At 58.5% G+C, this 24233-nt stretch overlaps 1 protein-coding gene across 4 annotated transcripts in view; it reads left to right on the top strand.

Annotated features, from left to right (window-relative positions):
- Positions 1-24032, top strand: part of KIF21B (kinesin family member 21B) — a gene marked incomplete at both ends in the record, with an annotated part of 46033 nt that extends 22001 nt beyond the window's left edge. Inside the window, 26 exons of one of the 4 annotated variants that reach the window (XM_084244942.1) lie at positions 929-992; positions 1091-1309; positions 1640-1721; positions 2099-2216; positions 2863-3054; positions 4900-5099; positions 7602-7709; positions 8214-8282; positions 8567-8799; positions 8944-9091; positions 9322-9516; positions 9607-9708; positions 10806-10971; positions 11157-11208; positions 11337-11394; positions 12155-12360; positions 12438-12512; positions 14094-14207; positions 15854-15892; positions 17778-17914; positions 18955-19135; positions 20920-21084; positions 21382-21499; positions 22153-22323; positions 22775-22974; positions 23978-24032. In XM_084244942.1, the coding sequence (XP_084101068.1) occupies positions 929-992; positions 1091-1309; positions 1640-1721; positions 2099-2216; positions 2863-3054; positions 4900-5099; positions 7602-7709; positions 8214-8282; positions 8567-8799; positions 8944-9091; positions 9322-9516; positions 9607-9708; positions 10806-10971; positions 11157-11208; positions 11337-11394; positions 12155-12360; positions 12438-12512; positions 14094-14207; positions 15854-15892; positions 17778-17914; positions 18955-19135; positions 20920-21084; positions 21382-21499; positions 22153-22323; positions 22775-22974; positions 23978-24032 (3467 nt within the window). Of the gene's footprint in view, positions 1-928; positions 993-1090; positions 1310-1639; positions 1722-2098; positions 2217-2862; positions 3055-4899; positions 5100-7601; positions 7710-8213; positions 8283-8566; positions 8800-8943; positions 9092-9321; positions 9517-9606; positions 9709-10805; positions 10972-11156; positions 11209-11336; positions 11395-12154; positions 12361-12437; positions 12513-14093; positions 14208-15853; positions 15893-17777; positions 17915-18954; positions 19136-20919; positions 21085-21381; positions 21500-22152; positions 22324-22774; positions 22975-23402; positions 23503-23977 lie in introns of those variants that run through there. The other 3 variants (XM_084244940.1, XM_084244943.1, XM_084244941.1) reach the window with 3 other exon arrangements.
- Between the last annotated feature and the right edge of the window lie 201 nt (positions 24033-24233).

Below are 24233 nucleotides of genomic sequence, written 5' to 3' on the forward strand. Positions count from 1 at the left end.
CAGGCAGGAACCCCTGTCGCATCCCCACCCCAGGATGTGGGTGAGCTGGGTTTGCCGATCAAGTCACACATCAATTCATGTGTGCATTTCCCCCAACTGATTTGAAAACATTTAATGATCAAGTAATCGTGAAGACATTCTCCTTATGTAATGTCTTTATAAAGTGAAAGATTAAAATCCCTGATCTCACTGAACCCTCCATCCCTGCCCTCTCTACCTGGTGGAAGGCACCTCCAGGAGAGCCTGCTGCACATTTCTCCACACCTTAAAACACACATTGCTTTTTCTTTTCTGTATTAGCGATCCTCTGTATTGTCCTGTGGTTTCCCTTTTTCACTTAGCACTATGCCTTAGAGATCTTTCCAGATTAAACACTTACACCTCCTTAGTTCTTCACACCGCACGGCCTTCCACACTTGATGAGGCGTAAGGTCATGTAAGAGGCCTCTGAGAATGGACATGCGGTGGTTTTCCGTTCCTCCCTGTCACTAGCAGCGCTTACCCACATTGCCAAGGGCAGGTCTTCCTTTGGTATCTTTTTTTTTTTCAAGATTTATTTATTTATGCACATAAGAGCTGGGGTACAAGCCAGAGATGCAGGGGGTGAGAGGATTCACCAGAGACAGAGTGGGGAACAGAACAGGCAGAGTCACTAAAATACACTGCTGAAGGGAGCAGCGGGCGAGACAGGAGAGGTCTGCCTCGCCATGTGGGTTGCTCCCTGGCCGGCCGGGGATTGAACTCGTGCAGCAGAGGCTGCGAATTGCTTCGTAGTGCGGTGCTTAACCCTTTGCGCCACCAGGGAGGACCCCTCTTTGGTATCGTTTTTTGGAAAAGGCCCCTTCGCCAGTCCAGCGGAGCCGCGGGGCAGACCTCCAGCCTTCTGCGGAGGGTCCTTGGTGTTAACGTTTATTGCTCCTCCTGCCAGGCGACGGCAACGAGGCCATTGGTGCACTGATCCAGAACTACATCCGGGAGATCGAGGAGCTGCGGTGAGTGAGCCCCCACTTTGGGGGACCGCTGGGGGGGCTTGGCCAGGCCGGGGCCGAGGGCAGTGGGGTTCACCCGGCTGCACGCCCCTGTCACACAGGACGAAACTCCTGGAGAGCGAGGCCATGAACGAGTCTCTCCGCCGAAGCCTCTCTCGGGCCTCGGCGCGGAGCCCCTACTCTTTGGGGGCGTCTCCCGCTGCACCGGGCTTCGGGGGCAGCCCGGCCAGCTCCATAGAGGACGCGTCCGAGGTGATCCGCAAGGCCAAGCAGGACCTGGAGCGGCTCAAGAAGAAGGAGGTCAGGCAGCGCAGGAAGAGGTGAGGGCAGCGCTGCCGCCTCCCTGGAGAGCCCGAGCTGCCCCCGGGAGGCCTGCGCCCAGGAAGCAGGAGAACCCCCTGGCGACAGGGGCTGCCCCAGAGTTACTCGGGATCTCACTGAGCACATTTGCTCCGCTTTCTCCAGTGAGAAAAGGAGAGGGAGGCTGAAGACCAGCCGGGGTTTTGCTGGGTAGGGAGCTGAAGAGCAGAGTCTCTAGACTAGGGACCCAGAGGTCGGTGCCCCTGGGCAAGAGCAGTCCTGTCCCCACCCCCCACCCCCAGAAACTCATGGTAGCCCCCTGACCTGGCCTACCCTTCACCCCTGGGCAGCCCAGAGAAGGAGGCCTTCAAAAAGAGGGCAAAGCTGCAACAGGAAAACAGCGAGGAGACGGATGAGAACGAGGCTGAGGAGGTGAGGACCCCCCACCATGCCCATCCCTGCTCCTGCTGGGTGGGGGGCCCTCGACATCCTTGTACAGGGTGGGGGACCGCAGGTCTGCATCCAGTGATCCTGGTGCTCCCTGTGGCGGTCTCCAGCCCCCACCTCACCCCAAATGGGAGATGCCGGGTGGGGAGGCTCTCCCAGAGGGCTCTGCCCAGGTTGTTGGGGGAGGGGCCTTGGGGGGAGAGGGTACAAGGACCCCAATTGCTGCCTGCCCTGTTCCACCCTAATGACATAACTGAGGTGCTGTCCAGTTATGCCTCTTCTCTGGACCTCCCTTTCCTGAGGCCAGCGCCCCCTAGGGAGGAGGGGTAGCTGGCCCACTCCTGATGGAACTTGGTGCCCAGGAGGAGGAAGAACACGAGGAAAGTGGCTGTGAGGAGGAGGAAGGGCGTGAGGATGAAGACGAGGACTCGGGCAGTGAGGAGAGCCTGGTGGACTCGGACTCAGACCCTGAGGAGAAGGGTGCGCTGGGCTGGGGTGGGTTGGGGTGGGTGGGGTCAGACCCTGCTGAGTTCTCAAGACAGTGAGTGTCCAGGACCGGGCCCTGCCCACCTGCAACCAACAGCAAACTCGAGTGGTGCTGATCATGGCCACAGACCTGTGCTGAGCACTCAATGTGCCGGGCACTGTGCAAGCTCACCAGTGTCGTGTTTGGCTCTCCCAGGCCTCACTGCTCCCCCACACCCCTCCACCATCAGTGCCAGGACCCTTCTCTCTGGCACCCTGGAGAACAAGCTCAGAGAGGCTTCATGCCTTCCCAACATGGTGCATGCAGAACTGGAACACTGGCCTGGCTAGTGTCGAAGCCCCTCTTCTAAATGGGGATACTGCCCCGTGCCTCCACCCTGCTGCCATCTCTTGCCACAGCCCTGGAGGCCCTCTGTCTTCTCTCTCTCCTCCCAGGCAGGGTCCCCTCACCTGGAAGTTGGCTTCAGGGCCCAGCCTTGCATTTTTGGCACTGTTCTTTAAATGTGTCACCCATCTGGGATTTATCCTTCTCTCTAATGGTGGGCACTGACTGGTCATGGCTGACCCAGGGGAGGCCCATCCTCGCCTCGCCCCCAGCCTCAGCCCCCAGCCCTGGGTCAGGCCTGTCTCTGCTCCCCAGAGGTGAACTTCCAGGCAGACCTGGCTGACCTGACATGCGAGATCGAGATCAAGCAGAAGCTGATTGATGAGTTAGAGAACAGTCAGCGCCGTCTGCAGACCCTCAAGCACCAGTACGAGGAGAAACTGATTCTGCTGCAAAACAAGATCCGGGACACCCAGCTGGAGCGGGACCGTGTGCTCCAGAACCTCAGTGAGGCCCGCACCCGCCCCGAGGCCCCACCCAGCAGCCACCCCGCTGCGGGCTGCCCTGCTCTTCTGGGCAAGGTCCCTGACCCACGGTCTCGCCCCTAGTTCTGTGCTCCATCGTAGATTCATCACTCTTCTTGTCAAGTAACTGTCCTGTTAACACACCAGAGTGCATGTGTCCCTGGCCACGAGAACATGACACACTTCAGCCTTTCCCCGTGTGTCCATGGCCTTGGGCTTTCCCTTTGACCCTCTTCACAAACCTGCTTCTCACCATCACTGCTCCTCAGCCCATTCGTTCTGTTATTCATGGACTCATTCAGCAAGCTTTTGTTGAATCCGTCTACAGAGTAGATGTCATCCTAGGTGCTAGAGATAGATGTTGGAGCGAGGAGTCCTAGCTCGTGGAGTGCCCGTCCTGTGGGGAGGGGTGTGTGAGTCAGCTGACCCTGTGCCATGTCTGGTGGTGGTGAACATTCTGGAGAAAGGACAGCAGCAGGAGAATGGCTGTGTGCTGGAGTTTTAAATGGCCATGGAAGCCCTCACTGAGAAGGTAACAGTTGAGCAAAGCCTTGAAGCAGGTGAGATAGTGCTGGACAGGATGAGCGAGAGACGAGCGCTCTAGGCAGAGGAAACAGAAGAGGCAAAGGCCTAGGCATGTTGGTGGCTGGGCCAGGCGGCTGGAGCAAAGGGGCCAACAGCTAGAGATGGAGGAGAGAAGCGTGAGGCCAGGGTGTGCTGGTCGCTGCAAGGACAAGGCCTATTCTCCAAGGGAGGTGAGGAGGGGTGGAGTTCTTTTTTTTTTTTTTTTTTTATAGAGGCATGTTTTATTTATTTATTTATTTTATTTGTTTGTTTGTTTTGTTTATACATGCACTGGGTACAGTCAGAAGCGCGGGAGGGTGAGAGAATTCACCAGAGCCAGAGCGGGGAGCAGAGCAGGCAGAAGGACCGAAGTACACTGCTGAGGGGAGCAGCGGGCGGCAGGAGAGGTCTGCGCACCATGTGGGACCCTCCTCTGGTGGCCGGGGAGCAGCCGGGGATCGAACCGGCGCCGCAGAGGCCGCAGGCAGCTTCGCAACCCAGCGCTCAACCGCTGCGCCACCGGGGAGGCCCGGGGTGGAGTTCTGAGGGCACTTTTAGGAAATCACTGAGGCTGCTGTGGAGGAGGCTGGCAGTGGAAGCTTGAGGCCAGCTAGATTATTCCAAAGATCTGGGCGAAAAGATGATTTGGATAGGAGGTGGGGCGAGTGGTGGGTTTCTGGTCATATTTTGAAGGTAGGTAAAAGGGTTTGTTGACTAATTGGGTAAGGGGAGATGTCTCCAGAGTGGGCTTCTGGAAGGAAGGCAGTGATAGTCACTGGAATGGGCAGGACTGTGCAGGTGTGGAGTGGTGCTTGGGAGTCAGGTTTTTGCCTGTCTGTCTGGATGTCTGTTCTGTAGCAGCTCAGGTAGGAAAGGTCAAGGGGGGGCATGAGTCTATTCCCTCCGCACACATCACTGTGTACTCTTGCTGGCTCTTTCTCTACCTTTGGCCCTGGTCCCGCCTTCACTCATGGCTCACAACACAGCCAGCAGGAGTGGCTCAGGCCCCTCCTGGGAAGCCGGTGACAGGGCCTCGGAGGTCTCAAGATGAGGCCATCCCCTTCAGGCCCATAGCATGTCGGGAGGGGCTTTGCCCATCTCCTAGTCTCAGCCCCTCGTTTAGATGAAGAAACAGGCAGAGGGGGTGTGGCTTGCCCAGGGTCCTGCAGCAAGACATTCTGGAACCCAGGCCCCTCTGCCCTGTCTCGGCCCCAGCCAAGAGGACACGTGGGGACATGGCCCTGACCACCCCTTGTGCCCTCAGGCACCATGGAGTGCTACACGGAGGAGAAAGCCAACAAGATCAAGGCAGACTATGAGAAGAGGCTTCGCGAGATGAACCGGGACCTGCAGAAGCTGCAGGCCGCACAAAAGGAGCACGCGCGGCTGCTCAAGAACCAGTCGCGCTATGAGAGGGAGCTGAAGAAGCTGCAGGCCGAGGTAGCTGAGATGAAGAAGGCTAAGGTAGGAGCTGAGGGCTGAGGAGTGGCTGAGGGGTCGCCTTGGGTATCTTTAGAATCTGCTTATGCGTAAAAAGTAATCATTGCTGTCATTGTGGATGAGCTGGACACCCAATATTGCCTGCATTGACCCTGGCCTGGTCCTGGACACTGCCCAAGATGAGCCACCTTCCCCAGTAGAGGGGCCAGTGCTTGGAGCAATGATGGGCAGCAGGTAGTCCAGCCTGGGGCCCAGCATGGGAGCTGACTCAGTGCTGCCCCCTGTGGTGGGAAGATCCATTACATTTGCCTCTAGTCTGAAGCAAGGATGTGAGGCGTCTCATTTGTGCAGCCTTTGCAAATAATAACAATAACAATAATAATAATAGCATCATTTGAACACTTAGCTTTGATCAGGCTAGACTAGCCACCTAGCGTGCTTGATCATACTCATGCCGTAGGAGAACCTCATCAAAGAAGCCCTGTTGTTTGTTATTCCCATTTTGTGCCTGGGGAAAATGAGAAGTTAGTTCCAGTTACCAAGAGGCAGTGCTGGGATTTGAACTCAGGTCCCTGAGTTCCCAAGCTGGGGTGCAATCTGTGTGGTGCAATGCCCTCCTTTTTACTTTGTCATCACTCAGAGTACTCTAGTCCCTGGGGCCTGAGGTTCCCCGTTAGGGTCTGTCTTCAGCGTTCAGGTCTTCTGCCTGTGGTGTCTGGTATGTTTTTGTTCCTGCCTCAGGCCCAGCAGCTCCATGCTCCCTATATGTCCCTCCTCTCCTGGGCCTTCCTGGGCCTACACAGGAGTGCCCCAGCCCTCAGGCCTTGGTTACCCCACTCCACAGCCCTGGGCCTGGACCCCCTTGCAGAGCCTGGCACTGCTGGCAGCCCCAGCATGTGCCAGAGAACTGGCCTTGGAAATCAGGACCCCCATGTGTGAGGCTGATGGGGTGTGAATGTGGGACCATGAGCAACTGTGTGCAGGGGGCGGAGGCCGTGCATGACGGTGATACAGGTTCCTGGGATGGCCTCTCAGCCAGTCAGCCTCAGCCACCTCTCCTGGGCAGGCTTTTTGTCCAAGCCTGTGCCATAGGCCCGGGGGCTCCATCAGCCTGAGCAGGGTGGAGCAAGCACGTTCCCAACATGCTGGGCTGCTGCAGGAGCCTGTCTTCCCTCCTCCTCCAGTGTTCCCGCCACTGGGGTGTTGAGACAGAGCTACCAGGATGAAGCTCAAGGGACTTGGAAAGCAAGTGCCCACAGATCACCGATCTCCTGGCGCCCTCTGGCGGTGTAGCAGGGGAGGCACTCTGGACCTGAGGTTCCCCAGGGTGGAGTGGCAGCTGGCCAGCCTAGGGCCGGCACTCTGGAGAGCTCTGAAGCTCCCTGCCTGAGGCTTCTGCAGGGTGACCCCAGCCTGACCGGGCCCTAGAAGGGATGACCCTAGTATAGAACCTCATGAGGGCAGATTCTCCTAGAGCTTTGAGGCCTGGAGAAGTAACAGGAGGCCCAGAACTCACTTGAATCCACTCAGAGGATCCATGCATGTTCCTGTGAATGGAGGGCAGTGCTGGGGCCCCTCAGTCTGGTGCCCAGCTCTGCCCATCTAACCATGCTCTTTTAATCCCAGCTAGAGGTCGAGAACACCCTTGGGCCACCCCGGGAGATGTTAGCTTGGTTTCAGTGTGCAGCTGAGGTTTCTAACCTGACACATGAGAGCCAGGGTCTGGGGATCCCCCACCGCAGTTCAGCTTCATGATCCCAGTGATTCACAGAACTGAACTGGGTGGGGCCCACAGTCACTAGGGGCTCGGGACGGTACGGGGGACACTGCCTTCTTCAGATCTGCAGAGCAATGCTGGCCTCAGGCTCTGTGCCCATTTCACCCTGACATGTGCCTGGAATGTACCCACCCCTGGAATGCCCTCAACCTCCACTGTGCTGCCCTCCTTGGAGCCAGGCCACACATCTGAAGCTGGCAGCTAGGTGATACCTGGCATCTGGGGTTTGTGTGCAGGTCCTGGGAGCGAGATTTTCCGTCCGCTCTTGACCGAGGCTTGGCTTGTTCTTCAGTCCCAGAACTTGGGGAGAACACTCATTCTGGACCCCAAACTCCCAGCAGCAGCAGGCCCTCCTCTTCTCTCTAGTTTCACCCTAATGGAGGCTCTGGGGGAGAATCTACCCTGCCAGCCCAGCTGTCAGCTGGAGAAAGCAATGCTCCTGGCCCAGGGCTTCCTAGCTTCTGGCGGCGCAGGCTAAGCCTGGAATGGTGGGACTCAGGACAGTGGCTTTGGGTGGGGCCACCAGGGGCCATGACATTCAGGGCAGTGCGGCCGGGTTGGGCCTTGCACATAGCTGGGCTGGCAGTGAGGCCACTGGCACTGGTGATGGGCCAGCTTCAACTCTTTGGGCTGGCTCCAGGCTCCTGGCAGGGTGTCATTCCTGCCCACGTCCTGAGAGCCAGCCCCTCCCTGGAGGGCGTGGGCCCACTCTACCCAGCCCTGCTCACCACCACCCCTCTGCATGCTAGGTGGCCCTGATGAAGCAGATGCGTGAGGAGCAGCAGCGGCGGCGGCTGGTGGAGACCAAGAGGAACCGCGAGATCGCTCAGCTCAAGAAGGAGCAGCGGCGACAGGAGGTGAGGGGTGGCCCTCAAAGCTCCCCCAAGACTTCAGCGCCCAGCCCCAGCTCCCCTGAGTGCCTGCCCTCCTGACCACCCCGTGTGATAATGGGGAGCACAGCACAGTGGCCGGGAGGGGGGCCCCTCCAGGCATCTAGTCTGTTCAGAGTAGGGTCTCCAGCCCCAGCAGAGGACAGGAACTTGCCCAGAGTCACCAGCCAGAGCCAGAGCCAGAAACCTACAGCCTCTGGTCCTGCAGAGAAACCCCAGCGGGGCCCAGGCCTGTCCAGGATCCCTTGTTCACTCAGGGGGGAAGAAGCAGCCCAGGGGATCACCCTCTTGGAGACATGGGCCTGCCCTGTGACCTCTGGGAATGGAGCAGAAGTTGGGCCCCTTGATCAATGAGTGTGGGCTGCATGAGAGTCACCCTGAGACTCTGCTTCCACCCGCAGAGCTGCAGCCCACCCTCGTCCCAGCGCAGGCCCATGCTAACTATGGGCCTGGCCCTCTTCTCTTGCCCAGTTTCAGATCCGAGCTCTGGAGTCCCAGAAACGGCAGCAGGAAATGGTCCTGAGGAGGAAAACCCAGGAGGTGAGCAAGGCCTCCTGTCGCACCTGCTAGGCCCCAGCCACCTCGCTTCTGCCAGAGCCAGGAGAGACAGGGCGGGAGGGGAGCAGTCCGGCCCAGGACCTGACTCTCCCATCTTTCATCCAGTGGGCACTTTGTGTGAGGCCTGTTCCAAGGCCTTTTTCAGACTGAGGAGCTGAGGGGAGGGGCAGGTGGCCAGCTCTGGTCCCTAATGCCTGACCTCTTCATAAGAACAGCTTTTGTGTTCACACAAACTGAGGTCCCTTGGCCCTTCTCTTGACCCCCAGGTTTCTGCACTGAGGCGCCTGGCCAAGCCCATGTCTGAGCGGGTGGCGGGGAGGGCAGGACCAAAGCCCCCCATGATGGATTCAGGGGCTGAGGTGTCAGCCAGCACCACCTCGTCTGAGGCCGAATCAGGGGCCCGCTCTGTCTCCAGCATCGTGCGCCAGTGGAACCGCAAGATCAACCACTTCTTGGGGGACCACCCCACACCCACTGTTAATGGCACCCGTCCTGCTAGGTGAGGAGGCCTGTGTGGGTAGAGAGACTGGGGGAGTGTGGCCTTGTGCTGGGTCCCCGTGGCATCAGCGCTGGGTGGGGAGCCCCACAGAGCCACAGAGATTGAGAGGGGTCACCCCCAACTGCCTTTGCCTCTGTCTCCCAGAAAGAAGTTCCAGAAGAAGGGAGCCAGCCAGAGCTTCAGTAAGGCTGCGAGGCTCAAGTGGCAGTCCCTGGAGCGGCGCATCATCGACATCGTCATGCAGAGAATGACCATCGTCAACCTGGAGGCCGACATGGAGCGGCTCATCAAGGTGGGCCCAGCCTCAGGAGTCTGGGGCCCAGGCTGCCCTGCCCTCCCATCTTCTCCTCCTGCCCACCCATCCATCTGATTTCTGTTGCTCTTTAGACCTTTCTGTTCCCCTCCCTCTGCTCTGGAATCCAGAGGTGCTGGGAGGCCCCCAGGGGCCTGGCCTGTCTGGGGAGGGAGCTGTGTGAAGAACTGGGCAGCAGCCTGAATTCTTACCTCCATTCCCCCCCCAAGAAAAGGGAGGAGCTGTTCCTCCTGCAGGAGGCGCTGCGGAGGAAGCGGGAGCGGCTCCAGGCCGAGAGCCCAGAGGAGGAGAAGGGGCTGCAGGAGCTGGCCGAGGAGATTGAGGTGCTGGCCGCCAACATTGACTACATCAATGACAGCATCACAGACTGCCAGGCCACCATTGTGCAGCTGGAGGAGACCAAGGTGCCCCGCTGGGCGGGCTGGGGCAGGAGGGATGTGTGCAGGGGTTGGGGCAGCACCGGGTAACCAGGGGTCTTTGCCTCCTGGTCCCAGGAGGAGCTGGACTCCACAGACACATCAGTGGTCATCAGCTCCTGTTCTCTGGCTGAAGCCCGCCTCCTGCTGGACAACTTCCTCAAGGCGTCCATTGACAAGGTGGGTGCCTGCTCCTGTCCTGTGCCAGTGGGTGTGGGCACCTGCGTGATCAGGCCTAGCTCCCCTGACCTGCGTCATGGACAGGCTAGGACAAGCTGCTTCTCCTTCCCGCCTCAGGTTCTGAGGCTATTAAAGCCCGGGTAATGATAATGCCTAACTTGTGGCTGGTTACGTGGCTTTAACAAGATGACACACCAAGGGGCTTGGCGGAGTGCCCTGTGCACAGCAGGGCATCTCAGCAAGGACCCTACATGGCTGGCCTGGCTGGAAGCTGAGAGTTCAGGGAGAAGTGTGTATATGGATGTTGGGGTGAGGCACCCAGGAGGTTACACTGGATGCCGGGCGTCCCTCGGCCTGTCCTGGGCTCCTCCTCTGACAGCTGGATGGAGGGTGAGCCCCTGGGGCCTGTGGTCTTTGGGGACAGACCCCACCTGGTGTGGGTACATGTAGCTCTAGAAAGAGGTGGGTGCCTTCCCTGACCCTTCACCCTGTCCCCATCATCTCCGCTCTGCTTCATGCCTGAGGGGAGAGAGTAAGTCTGTGAGGGCTGCTGTGACGGGCGGCAGGCCGGGGGCTTCGGCCACAGTTTTCTCACAGTTCTTGAGGCTGGATCTCAAGCAGGGCTGGCTTCTCCTGAGGTGTCTCTCCGTGGCTGTAGCGCCGTCCTCGTCCTGTGTCTCCACAGGGTGCCCCTCTGTGTGCCTCTGCATCCTGGCTTCCTCTTCTCATGTGGATGCCAGTCCTGTTGGCTCTTGACCCCACCTTCAAGGCCCCATTTTGCTATAATTCCTCTTTAGAGCCCTGTCTCCAAATACAGTCACATTCGGAGGTTCTGGGAGTCAGAGCTCCAACATAGAGTTTTGTGGGCACACACTTCAACCCCAAACAAGACGATGTCCTAAGGTGACCCCCACTAACATGTGTATGTAAAGAAGTTAAGGTGCATCTCAGGTCAGTGACAGGTCCAGGGTGAGTCTGGGAGTTAGTGGGGAGCCCTCCAAGGTGCCTCGTTAGGAGCAAGTTGTGTGAGGGCAGCAAAGGGGGTGCCCACAGCCCAAAGCTGGGAAGGGTAACCCCAGGCCTTTGTCTGCTCTCAGGGGCTGCAGGTGGCCCAGAAAGAGGCCCAGATCCGGCTGCTGGAGGGGCGGCTGAGGCAGACAGACATAGCAGGCTCCTCCCAGAACCACCTGCTCCTGGATGCCCTGCGTGAGAAGGCCGAGGCGCACCCCGAACTGCAGGCCCTCATCTACAACGTGCAGCAGGGTATGGGGGTGTGGGCTCAGCCCCTGCAGCTTCTACTAACTCCTGGCGCTCCCAGACCCTGATCCCCAGGACGACTGCCGCTTCCCTTGAAACCCCCCTAAAGCCCCAGTCTGGTCCCGTGGTGAGAGGTGGGAGGAGGCCATCAGCTGGGGCCTCTCAGCCTTGCACCCCCCTCCCTCCCACAGAGAATGGCTACGCCAGCACGGACGAGGAGATCTCAGAGTTCTCCGAGGGGAGGTGAGTGTCCAAGTCTTGAGTGAGAGGCTGGGGCCAGGGTTGAATCAGGATTTGGGGGCTCTTTAGGACCCCTCTGAAGTCCAGAGCATAAGCTCTCAGAATCCTGTCTCCTTCTGCTTCTTCTTTAGTTTCTCCCAGTCATTCACCATGAAAGGCTCCACCAGCCATGATGATTTCAAGTTCAAGGTGAGCCCCACTTGAAGCATCCAGTAGGTTGCAGCCCAGTGGGCCTCCCCCAGCTGGTCTAGCCTTGCTGTGCTGTGCCCCAGCCCTCACCCCCAATCTCAATGCCATATTGCCTCTAGCTGGGATACAAATGCCAATAAGGATCTCAGCTGGAGTTAGGGGGTGCCCAGAGGTGTTCCCTGTACAACCCCTTATTTTTGAGGTGCATGGAAGGTGGAAGTGGCTGAGTCTCTGCCTGCACAGATTCACTGTAGCTCAGCCTGCTAAGGCATCCCGCCCCTCCCTGAGCGAAAAGTCCTATTGCTTGGTTCAGTCTAGATAATGTGGATCCCGTCATGGTCTGACTCCTCTCCTGCAGAATGCTGACTTCCCCTACTGAGTCAGCAGTGAGGAGAGCCGTGTCTGCACTGAGGGATCACTTATCAGACTGAACCAAGAAATAGGATTTACGTGGGGAGGGGCGGGAGCCCTGCAGGCTGAGTACAGTGAATTGTGCATAGTTTTGGGGTAAACTGCAGTGCTGGTGACCAGCAAAGAGCTCAGACTGGGCTCTCTGTGCTCACCTGGTCCGAATAAAGGCAGTAAAACCATTCCGCTGCTTGGGATGCTCAGGAGCCTTGAGACAGGCTTTCTAGGGCATGTCTGCCTGGCCCTTCCAACAGCTCCTCAGCCTTAGTCCTGGGGCACCATCTCCTGCCTGAGAATGCCCCCAGCTCCCCCGGATCTGCCATTTCATCCACCCCAGGCCTTCCTCTCCCAGGGTGAGCCGAAGCTGTCTGCCCAAATGAAGGCCGTGTCTGCGGAGTGTCTGGGTCCCCCGCTGGATATCTCCACCAAGAACATTACCAAGTCTCTGGCCTCCCTCGTGGAGATCAAAGAGGATGCCGTGGGCTTCTCCGTGAGAGACCCCTACTACCGCGACAAGGTCTCGCGCACCATCAGCCTGCCCACCCGAGGGAGCACCTTGTAAGGAAGGGAACCAGGCGCACGTGTGAGGGTGGGAGGCAGTTGAGGCTGGGCCTCACCTGACCCTTCTGTTCCAGCCCCCGGCAGTCTCGAGCGTCAGAGACATCCCCTTTGACCCGAAGGAAGTCATATGACCGAGGGCAGCCCATCAGGTGAGAGCATCTTCTGGAACCTGCAGTAGAGGCACTGCCGGTCTAGCTGTGGGGTGCATGACCTGCTACCCTGTCCCTCTGCAGATTGCTGGGTCTTCTCAGCATCCCCCCAGGACCCCTTCCCTACCCTGTCAGGCGTGGACTCAGCAAACGTAGTCTCCGTCTGCACCTTGAAGTGGGTGGCCAACCCCACTGACAAAAACGTGTGGCTGATGTTACTCCTGCCACACCTCCCCCTACCCCACACCCCTGCCCCATCCCAGTAGCTATAGTGGCCTGGGCTGGTCGCGGTGCTGATAAGTTTCAGCCTCTTCATGACTGTGCATCCTTGGGACGCTCTAGCCCTCTTTAAATTCTGGTCATGGGAGAAGAATATACAAGTTTAAAGAGAAACCAGAGAGGTGATTGGGAATGGGGGGGCATGGCTCCAGGTGCTCAATCACTCAGGGCCAGGCCCCACTGCGCCTCTGGGGGGCAGTGGGTCCAGGCACTGGATTTTCAGAGGGGCTTGGTGGCATTGCCCGGGGCAGGCAGCTCATAGAGAAAGAGCGGGGACTCAGCATCCCCTTGGCCACCTGCCTTGCTCCAGCTCCCAGCCTGCCCTCCTGTCCAGCACCTGGGCAGAGGCCCATGCCAGTGGCTTCCTTGGTGGGAGGAGGTGCAGAGATATCCTTACCTGTAGGACCTGCAGGTAGTCACTTCACCTGTGAGCTGAGAGCACACACCTGAGTCACAGCCAGGGCAGTTAGACAGAACTCACAATGATGCTCCATTGGGAGGAGGATCCAGGCCAAACCTAAAGATATTTCCAGAGAGAAGGATCTTGGGGTGTCAGACCAGGGTGGTGTGGCAGGTCATAATCTTCCCTGGAGAAGCAGCCAATTCTCACTGGAAGTAGTTATGTTCTGTGAAGTCACTGCAAACACTGAATTCATGAACACTGGGCCAACACTCCTGGGGCACAGCTTAGGCTCCTGGGGGCCATCAGCTGATTAACACGCAGCCTTGTTTTGTGTTTGCTTCTGTTTAAAGCCACTTTATTGAATATGTATTGGTGATTCACTAACACTCATTAACACTGACCTCTCAGTCAGTGGCACCGGAACTCACATCTGATTGAAGCTCATCTAACGTGTTTTCTCCAGGAAGCTCCTTCACTCAGAAACACCAGGCAGCACTATACCCGGGGGCTATTTAAAGCGAAATCACCAACAAAATGCCCAAAAGTGTTGCATTAAGTGGTCCATGGGAGGGACACTTGTTTATAGTTTGGGAGCTGAAGCGGAAGCCTTGATTGACCTCAGCTGGGAACATGCTCAGTTTTTTTATTGCTCTCCTCGTCTCCACATTGACCGCAGAGGCACTGCCAGTACCATTCGGGGATGACAGATACACTTTATGAGTAGATGAATCCCCAGATACAGGATCCGTGGGTCAAGGGTTTAAGAATAGCATCTGGGAGCTTACTCCAGGGTTGGGCTTTCAGATCACTGCCCTCAGGCCTAAGCCAGAGGCACGGGGGCCTAGGGTGCCACCTGGGGGGTGGTCTCTCACGTGCTGCTCTCTATGCCCACTCTCCAGGTCCACAGACGTGGGATTCACACCCCCCTCGTCCCCTCCCACTCGGCCCCGCAATGACCGCAATGTCTTCTCTCGTCTCACCAGCAATCAGAGCCCAGGGTCGGCGCTGGACAAGTAAGAGCCAGAGCAGGCTGGGGGGCACCGACGAAGGGAAAGGTGTCCAGGGGCTGGGGCAGCCAGGCCCACCCTGACCGTGCTGTTCTGAGCCCTCCAAGGAAGGAGTTTGGACCCACATCTCCTGGTCTCTGCCCTGTTCATACAGTCCTCTCCGTGGGCCCTTCCCTCCCCGGCGCGCGCTGGGGGCTGAGAAGAGGGCAAGGGAAAAGCCACAGGAAAGGGGTCAGGGGCAGCCCAGTGGGATGACTGTGCAGTCAGGTGCCCGAGAGTCCTCTCCAGGGCTGCCCCTTGAACCCGCTGCTGATTCTCGCTTCCTGGATTCTGCTCTGAAGCTCCCTCCTTGGTGTCAGCCACTCCCCTCCCGCTGCAAGTGCCTCCATGGCCCGGCCACCCACCGCTGACCTCCACATGCAGGGCCGCTCGCCCTGTGCCTGCAGCTCCTGCTGGAGGACCGTCGCCGCTCAGAGGCAGCAGGTGTTAGCAGCAGGCCGTGCACTGAGAAGGCAGCCTCAGCCTGCACCCTGCTTCCCCATACGGGATCCCACTTGAACTCTCGATCAGTGTGAGAACTGTCTTCCTCTCTTTTTTATAAGAGGAAATGAGACTCAGAGGGGCCCGAGGACATTCACCAGAATCTGGCGGAGCTGGATCAGGACCAGGGCTTCTGACACGCCAGCGCTTTTCCTACCAGCAGGACTTTGGCTTGGGAAAGAGGGTGGACCCTGTCTCTCTGTGCTCCCCTGCGTGCTCCCTCACTGCTGGACCCCAGCCTGGCCATTTCCACCTCTTTGCAACCCCCAGAAGTCTCCCTTCTGGGCCTCCTAAAAGCCTCTCTGCTGTGAGGGAGGACAGTGCTGTCCTTCAGTGCCAGCCCTATGCCCAGTGCCTGCCTACAGTCCCTCCCCACAGAAATGCCCTTTCCTGGGTCAAAACTCTGCCACTTCCCCAAACCTACATTGTCACTGGCTCCCATTGGGGTGGAGCGTCCCAAACGTGGCCTATACCACCCAGGGTGCCCCCACCCCCTGTGTCTTTTCAGTAGGCAGGTCCCTTTCTCAAAGCATTGGGGTCAAGTTCTGGCCATGCCAGCCAGGTGGTCTTCCAGGCCCGTCCACTAGTGCAGGGCCAGCTCCTGGGCACAGTTCCGGTGGGCTCCCTGGGCACAGCTGGCTTGGAAACTAAGTCAGCCACCAAGAAATTGCTGGAAGTAGTTCTCCCAGAGAGGGAGAGAAGCAGGCTCAGTTTCCTTTGGCCTTGGGGCAGGCATAGGCACTGCTGGGTGGAAGAGGGTGCCCCCACCTGTGTGTTGGGGCAGCTGGAGAGTGTGGAGCCAGACACCAGCCATAAACCATCCCCTGGAGTGTGGGGCTGCTGCTCCCCCATCTCCCTGTGGTCCCCTTTTCACTCCTACCCTCTTAGCTGAGGGACCCCTGGTGGCCTGCTGTAGGGGGTGTCCCCAGCTTCCAGGGCAGCCTGCCCCCCACTCTCCCTTAGTGCCCTCATTCCTCTACCTCTCTCCGCTCCCTTGAAGAGAATAACCCGCCCTCTGACCTCCCCACGCTGCTACCGCTGCTGCCTCTGCCGCTCCTTCGTGTGTGTTTTCCTCTCTCCCCCTAATCCAGCTAATTTTCTACCCTCCCCAGGTCTGATGACAGCGACTCCTCTTTGTCGGAGGTCCTGAGGTACACACAGACTCTCTCGCGTGTGCTCCCCAGCTCACTCTGTCTCCTGTCTCTCTGCCTCTCGCTGCACCGCCTCCCGCCTGCGCCCTGCGTCCACAGCATGTGGCCCCTCCTCCCTCCCTGCCCCTCTGATCCCAGTGGCTCTCCTGAGACCCCCTCCTGCCCCTTGGTTCCTCCCTGTCAGGGTTTCCGCATGGCCTTGGACTGCACCCAGCGGCCCATCTGGAGCTGGGGGCTTGGGAGGGTGGTGGCTGCTTATCACGGGCTTTGTTCTCTTCCCCCCAGTCACCCGGCAGGGAGGGGCGGAGCGTGGGCACTTAGGAGTGGGGGGTCTGGGGTCAAAGCTCGAATCCCATGGAAGGCCTGGGTACCAGGCAGATGGTGGTCCTTGGAGGATGCTGATGGCTGTGCCCAGCGTCGCGTGGCCTGCTCAGCTTGTGCTGGGGCAGGGGTGCGCCTCGGGCCTTAGCCCTGACAAGGGCACTCTGCACTTCAGGGCCCAGGAATGCAGAAGCCACCCCTCCCCCAGAGGCCAGTCTCCCCAGCTAGCCCAGCTGTCCCCACGGCGAGGAGCCTGAGCCCCTTGAGCTCAGAGCTCCTCCAGCTCTCCCAGCATGCCTGCAGCACCCCACACCTCCCACCCTGGGTGGGGGCACTTCTGCAAACCCTCGGGAGGGGGGAGTGCTGCCACCCTGATGCCAGCCAGCACAGCAGCCTCTCACGAGGATACCCGTTCCCCTGCCATGCTTGCTCCACGGTCCTGGGCTTCTTCCCGGCCTCATCACTGGGCCCAGACCCGTGTCAGAAGCAGGAGCCTTGGGGGGCTGCTCCCATGTGTGACACATGACTGGCAACTGGAGCTGTCGGGTCACCATCCTCACAGGCGGGCCTGGCTAAGCCCCGGGGGCTATAAGCAGCGCTATGGGTGGGACACTGGCCACATCGGCACCCTTGGCCCCTCATTCCTGTTAGAGCAGCTTGTTCTCTGGAAGAGAACTAGGACGTGTCTTCAGACCCGCACTTACTCAGCAGGGCTGCCTCATTCTAAGTGCCCTCACTGAGAACAAAACTGTCCTCCAGGAAGCTGGTGTGTCTCTGCTCACTCAGCATAGGCTTCAATCTACCCCCAGAAGCTCCCTGGAAGAAGAGGGTATACTCCAGGCCTGTGTGGCCTCATTCTCTGAGGACCCCAGAATCCCTTAACCGGGAGCTGAACTGGAGTTGCCTCTAGCAATTCAGCCTCTTGTAAATGGCAATCACAGGTTTGACCATGTGGTACACATGGGATTCTTGGGTAGGAGGCTGCGTGAACGTGTGTGCATACATGTGCATGTGTGCATGCGGAAGTCTCTCACTTGGGAGCTGCCAGTCCCAGAGGGTAGATGGATGTGCTGGACTGGTGTGCTGTGGGGGACAGCCTGAGTGTCCTCCTGTCTGCACTCTTCACCTCACCTGGGTTCTCTGGAACAGCACGGAGAAATCGTGGAAGCTGCAGGAGCAATTCCAGCCCCTGGGCCTTTGTCCTACCCAGCGGGCACCTGGGGGCGTCTGCATCTCGGGATCTGGGTCAGGCGGTCATGGGTGGAGCACTCTGTGGCAGGACCCAAATGTACTCCTCAGCAGTGCTTGGCACAGGGCTTGCCCCCCAGAGGTGCTCGGGGGGGAGGGGCGACTGCAGGTTGCTGTCCGGGGCGGGTCTTTCCCATCTACACTGCCTGTTCTCGCTCTCAGACCTTGGTAGAGCTTGGCGGGAGTCTCTGGAGTCTCCTTCATTCATCCCTAGTCCTCTCTCTACTTGTCCCCTCTCACCTGTGTGCCTCCCTCCGCCTGGCCAAGGGCTCCCTGGCTGACACGTGTGCTTCCTGTGTTCCTCTCTCCCGGGAAGGGGCATTATCACGCCGGTCGGCGGAGCCAAAGGTGCCAGGACAGCCCCGCTGCAGTGCGTCTCCATGGCTGAGGGCCACACCAAGCCCATCCTCTGCCTGGATGCCACGGATGAGCTGCTCTTCACAGGGTCCAAAGGTGGGTGGAACCCAGACTGGCCACGGTGGAACCCAGACTTGCCCAAACTGGCAGGGCTGGGTCCTCCCAGCCATTGGCTTCCTTCATCGGTGATGGCAGAGGCTGCTCCCCAGGAGTTGAGGGTGTGGGGTCGGTCACTCACTGTCAGCCTCAGGTCTCACCTGGGCTCTGAGCTTTGTCCACGGGTGCCCCGGCCACGCCATCCTTCCCAGATGACCTGTGGCTCCACCCAGCACTTCCTTCCAAACCTCCCTCAGAAGCTCCAGGAAGCTTCTCAGGTCCACTCATCCCAGTCCCCTGACCACACCCGCCCTTCAGTCCAGCACTGACATCTAAGCACCTCTGTGGTGGCGGCATCAGGGCCCCACCAAGTCAGTTATTCAGTCTCAACAAAGTCAGCAGAATTTCACCAGTAGAAAGAATGGTTTTGTAATAGACACACTAATACGAAAAGAACATATCCGTACACCACGTGCACCTGTGTATGTTCACACAGCTTAACAACAAGGACGCGTTCTAAGATGCACGTTGTCAGGCAATTTTGTCTTTGTATGACATCATGGAGTGTTATAGTTACAAACACACACACACACCAGCGTAGCCTCCTGTTACCCAGGGGCCACCGTCGTGCACATGTGCAGCTCGATGTCAGCCAAAACGTCACAGACTTCGCCTGACGGCGGGAGGGAGAGTTGCCACTCTGGATGAGTGATTGAGGCCCTGTTTCTCTCTTAAGATTGGCTTCCTTTTTGTTCAGTAATTTTGTCAGCAATTAACAGTTGTGGGAACAGGCACCAGAGCTTAAGAATCCTGCCTTAGACTGGGACACCTTTTTGGTGCTCACAGAACTGCTGCGAACCCTGATCTGAACTCCCCGATTTCTGTCCCCAGTGTCTGCTTGCGCACACGGCATGCCCTTGTCCCCTCAGAGCCGTGGCTTCCTCTAGATCTCTGGCCAGCTCGACAGCCCCTGTCGGGTGCATGTGCATTGCCTGCCTGTGACTTCTGCCTTCCCTCCCCTGGGGCTCCCTGTCTCGCAGACCGCAGCTGTAAGATGTGGAACTTGGTCACGGGGCAGGAGATTGCAGCTCTTAAGGGCCACCCCAATAATGTGGTCTCCATCAAGTACTGCAGCCACTCGGGACTCGTGTTCTCCGTGTCCACCTCCTACGTCAAGGTGTGGGACATCCGGGACTCAGCCAAGTGCATCCGGACCCTCACGTAAGTACTCCCCAACCTCGCTCACAGTGGGGGACTGAGTGCCAGCCCCAGCCTAGTGACCCAGGAGGTGCAGCCCTGTCTGGCTACGTGGGCACAGAGACCCTTACGGGTTGGAGGTTTGACTGAGGGACAGGTGAGATCTGCGGGTTGGGGGACAGTGTCTGAGGCAGTAGTTTGGGTAAACATTTACTTGCTTGCCTCCCACCCCGGGGGTGTGATTAGTGTGGCCCTGTGTGTCCAAAAGAGGGCAGGGTCATAAGGGGAGACTGCAGGTGGCAGTCACCTCCACAATGAGCCACCAGAAGGGTCCTGACCCCTGAGCCTGACTGTCCCAGGAGACAGACATGTGGAAGACCCAGCTGAGATGAAGCCCCCCTGGAGTTGTTTTTTGGCATAAGTCACGCTTATCCTATGCTTACAGTGTGAAGCCACAGTCTAGTGTTAATGTGATCCTTAAAAAAAAGGAAATAGAGGGCCTCCCCGGTGGTGCAGCGGTTGAGCGCTGGGTTGCGAAGCTGCCTGCAGCCTCTGCAGCGCTGGTTCGATCCCCGGCTGCTCCCCGGCCACCGGCGGAGGGTCCCACATGGCGCGCAGACCTCTCCTGCCGCCCGCTGCTCCCCTCAGCAGTGTACTTCGGTCCTTCTGCCTGCTCTGCTCCCCGCTCTGGCTCTGGTGAATTCTCTCACCCTCCCTCGTTTCTGACTGTACCCAGTGCTTGCATAAATAAATAAATAAATCTTTAAAAAAAAAAAAAGGAAATAGAATTTTTGGGGCATTGGAAGTTCTCTGCGATACTGACGTCCTTATCCCTCTGCTAAACCTATCAAATGCACCAGCCCCAGAGTGAGCCCTACTGCCAGCAGGACTCTGGGTGACGATGTGACAGTGTGGGTTCACCACTGGAGCAAATGTTCCCCTCCCTGTGAGAGGGGTCCGTGTGTGTGGAGATTGGGGTGTATGGGGAATCTCCATACCTTCCTCTCAATTTTGCTATGACCCTAAACTACTGCTCTGAGAGATCCAAGTCTTTATTTTTTTTGTATTATCATATTATTATTATTTTAAAGGTTAACAAAAGCTTTATTTACAAGGGAAGGGGAATGAGGAAATGTACAACTCAGGGAGAAAAAAGGGAGATAAATTCTTAAATGCATCCTACCCGTTCCGCTAACTTGGAATCCCAAATGACCCACCGAGACCAAACCTGCCTGGCCAAGAGCACGAGCCAAGTGTGCCCGACCCTACTAACATGGCTAGTTTTTATTTACAAACAGAGAAAATGGCTGCTTAACTCCACCCTTAGGTCCTCGCAACTTCCCTTTGGGGATCCTGGGATTTGTAGTTCCCGGTGTCTTGATGGAGTGGGGGGTGGCAGAGATCCAAGTCTTTAATAAATAAAACAAACCCAAGATAAACAGAGTAAGTAGAACGGGTGTTATCACTCTTCTTTCAGGGGAAGAACGGGACTCAGAGAACTTAGGTGGTCTCCTCAGGGCCAGGTTTAAGCCCAGTCTTAGAGCTTAGCCTTACCATCTCCCAACGCCCCTGTCCAGACACGTCAGGGGCAGGAACCTGTCTCTTGCTCGGACACAGTGGGGCTCCCACCTTTGGCCCCACCTCAGTGCATCAGAAATTTCCAGGAGAAGCTGTTGCTCCCCTCTGTCAGTCAGGGAAGGCTTCCTGGAAGAAGTAAGTGGGCTAGCTGACAGAGTTTCGATTGGTTTCCTGGCCCCAGAGGATGCACTGCTTTGATACCTGGCCTTGCCTCTCCTCCTCATGGGCAGGTCCTCAGGCCAGGTGATCTCTGGCGATGCCTGTGCGGCGACATCCACCCGGGCAATCACCAGTGCTCAGGGCGAGCACCAGATCAACCAAATCGCCCTGAGCCCTTCAGGCACCATGCTGTACGCCGCCTCAGGCAACGCCGTCCGCATCTGGGAGCTCAGCAGGTCAGTGAGATGCCTGGGGGCAGAGGGAGGGCCTGGGGTCACCAAAAGAGGGCACCGGCGCCCACTTGGGATGACCCACAAGGCTGACACCCTCAGTTCCTCTGTTCCCCATGCTGTTGGACTTGGGCCTCCTCCTCCAAGGTACAGCACCCCATGGACACTGGGCCGCTACGTCCAGGTTCTTGATCAGCTTTGAGGGAGGGAGCGTGCCCTGCCAGGCGTCTTCATTACGGGCCAGGCCTCCACCACAGGCTTCCTCTGATCTACCCGCCCACGCTGCACCTCTCCCCACCGCAGGTTCCTACCCGTCGGCAAGCTGACCGGCCACATTGGCCCTGTGATGTGCCTGACGGTCACCCAGACAGCCAGCCAGCACGACCTGGTGGTGACCGGCTCCAAGGACCACTATGTCAAGGTACCTGCTGCTGCCCCACCCTGCCTGGCTTGGGCCCTCCTGGGCCCTTGTTTCTCTTGCTTTCCATTTCCCCGGGAGTACTCATGAGAAATATCAAGACTTCTAGGGATTTCTGTGCAGAGCCCAGAGAAGCAAGAAGCTGAGTTCAGAAAGTAATGATGTTTTATTTTATAAATGGTGAAAAACTAGAAAAAAAACCGCCTAAGTATCTAAAGATAGAAAAACAGTGAATTACGTTAGGGACCCTCCCCTGGGGAGGATGCAGTGTGTCTGTGCACTGTGAGACAAAGGGGGGAACACCGCACTCGTTTTATTTGCTGTCGACACACAGTCAGAAGCTGGACAGCAGCATATCTATAAGAAGGAAGGAGTGGGTGGCGGGATGATGAATGTTTTCACTTCACATACAAGTAATGTTATATTGACTGCAGTGTACAATCACACCCCACACCTGCCTTTCTCCGGAGAAACCGTCTCCCCACACACCCAGCCCTCTCCCCCATGGGAAGGGTCAAGACGGGGAGCCTGCTGAGCTCCCGGGCCGAGGCCCTGCAGGAGCCCTGTCCTACCAGGGAAGCACCCACTCTGGGTCAGGCCTGGGGCTGGGCTCAGGGCGCCTCAGTGCTGTACCCAGGCACCCCTTCCTCCTGTAGATGTTCGAATTGGGCGAGTGCGTGACGGGCACCATCGGCCCCACACACAACTTCGAACCCCCGCACTACGACGGCATCGAGTGCCTCGCCATCCAGGGAGACATCCTGTTCAGTGGCTCCCGAGATAATGGCATCAAGAAGTGGGACCTGGAGCAGCAGGAGCTCATCCAGGTGCAGTGGGGAAGGGGAGAGTGTGGGCTAGGGAGGAGGTGCCCAGCCCAGGCAGGGCCTTGGGGACCTGAGGCCAGAGCTCCCCAAACCTGCTCATGCTGCACCCTTATCCCCTCTGGGCACTGCCCCAATCCCTCACTGCTGCCTGCCCTGACTCAAGCCCCCAATATGCAGCTGCTTCCAGGCAGGGAACCCCCCACCTCACCAGAGCATTCACATTTTCCTCTGACCTCTCTCAAGGCTGAAGGGCTCTCCAGGGGTGCAGGGTCTTAGGATGAACCTGGGAGGGGGTCCTGGCAGCCCCAGCATGGGCCAATCTGGCCTGCTTCCTGGGGACCAGAGGCCTGCCTGCCACTCCAGAAGCAAGGGGCACCAGCTGGCAGCCTTTCTGTCTGTGGGGTCCTCTCCTGCTTCTCCCTCCCCTGCCCTCACTGGCCTGCTCCTCCTGCAGCAAATCCCCAACGCACACAAGGACTGGGTGTGTGCCCTGGCCTTTGTCCCGGGCCGCCCCATGCTGCTGAGCGCCTGCCGTGCAGGCGTCATCAAGGTCTGGAACGTGGACAACTTCACACCCATCGGGGAGATCAAGGGCCATGACAGCCCCATCAACGCCATCTGCACCAATGCCAAGCACATCTTTACCGCCTCCAGGTGGGTGCCGGGCTCAGAGCTCTGCTTTTGCTCCCCAGCTACCCCCTGGTGTGGGCAGGGCAGGCTGGGGAGGCTCAGGGCCCCTGCAGCTGTCCCCACAGCTTGTGCCAGTCTTCATGGAGCACCAGCCCGGGCAGGGCAGGAGGAAGGTGCTGGGCCCCGGGGAACAGCTCGCCCTCTGTCTCCAAGCACTTCCAGCCTCTCACACAGCAGTCTCCACCCCTGCCGTCTTAGCCCACAGAGCAGCCCGCCACCTCCTCCGCCACCCCCGCCACCACCCGCTCCAGCCCCAGCGCCACCCGTCCAGGGGACGCCCCACCCTCTGGAGCTGCTCAGCTGGGTCTCTTCTTTTTCCTCCTGTTCCGACCATGTCCCCTCTCCTCCCTCTCCTTCCTCCCGCCTCTCCTCGCCTGCCTCTTCGCCCACAGTGACTGCCGGGTAAAGTTGTGGAATTACGTCCCTGGACTCACCCCCTGCCTTCCTCGCCGAGTCCTGGCCATAAAGGGCCGCGCCACCACCCTGCCCTGACCCTCCTCGTCACCCCGCTCCCCCCTCCTCTCTCATTCTCCCCTCTTTCCTTTCCCTCTTTCTCCACTTCGATCTGAGCTGCTTCTTAACGGTATGAGATTATTTTACTCCTCCTCTCCCTTCATAGCCTGCCTGGCCCGGCGAGATTGCCCTGCCTGCCCCTCTGGCTCCCATCCTCTTCCAAGCATGCACCGTGGGACAGCCCCACAGGCGAGGGATGCCGGGTAGCAGGAAGAGGGGCACAAAGCCGAACAATGAGAAAAGTCCATGATATGGGTCTTTTGGGGCCTTTGAGACCACAGGTCCTCATCCTCTACCCAGCACCCCCACCCCTGCTGTCCACCCTTGTCTGAAGCAATGCCTGCCCCTCAGCCCAAGGCACATGTGGGGAGCTTGGGGTCCCTGGCCTCTCCTTGACTTTTGGGGGTAGCCAGCCAGACTCCCACAGGCTGACGTGCCCCCCTCTGTCCTCCAGTGACCTGACAGTGAAGTTCTGGAGTGCACGGCGGTTGCCCGGTGGCCCACCCTAGGAGTGAGGTCAGAGGATGGCCCAGACCCTCGCCAGCGGCCTGGATAGCACAGAAGGGGAGCCCTGGGGGCCAAGGGCGTGGGCAAGGTGTGGCCCTCTCCGCTCTCCTTCCCTTGACCTTACCATGGGATGTTGTGTCCCCAGCCCCTCCCTGGCCTTTGGGGAGAGAGAAAGAGGTTGGGGAGGAAATTAAGCTGTGAAG

Source organism: Talpa europaea (genome assembly GCF_964194135.1).
Source record: "Talpa europaea genome assembly, chromosome: 10".
In the NCBI taxonomy this organism is placed as follows: domain Eukaryota; kingdom Metazoa; phylum Chordata; class Mammalia; order Eulipotyphla; family Talpidae; genus Talpa; species Talpa europaea.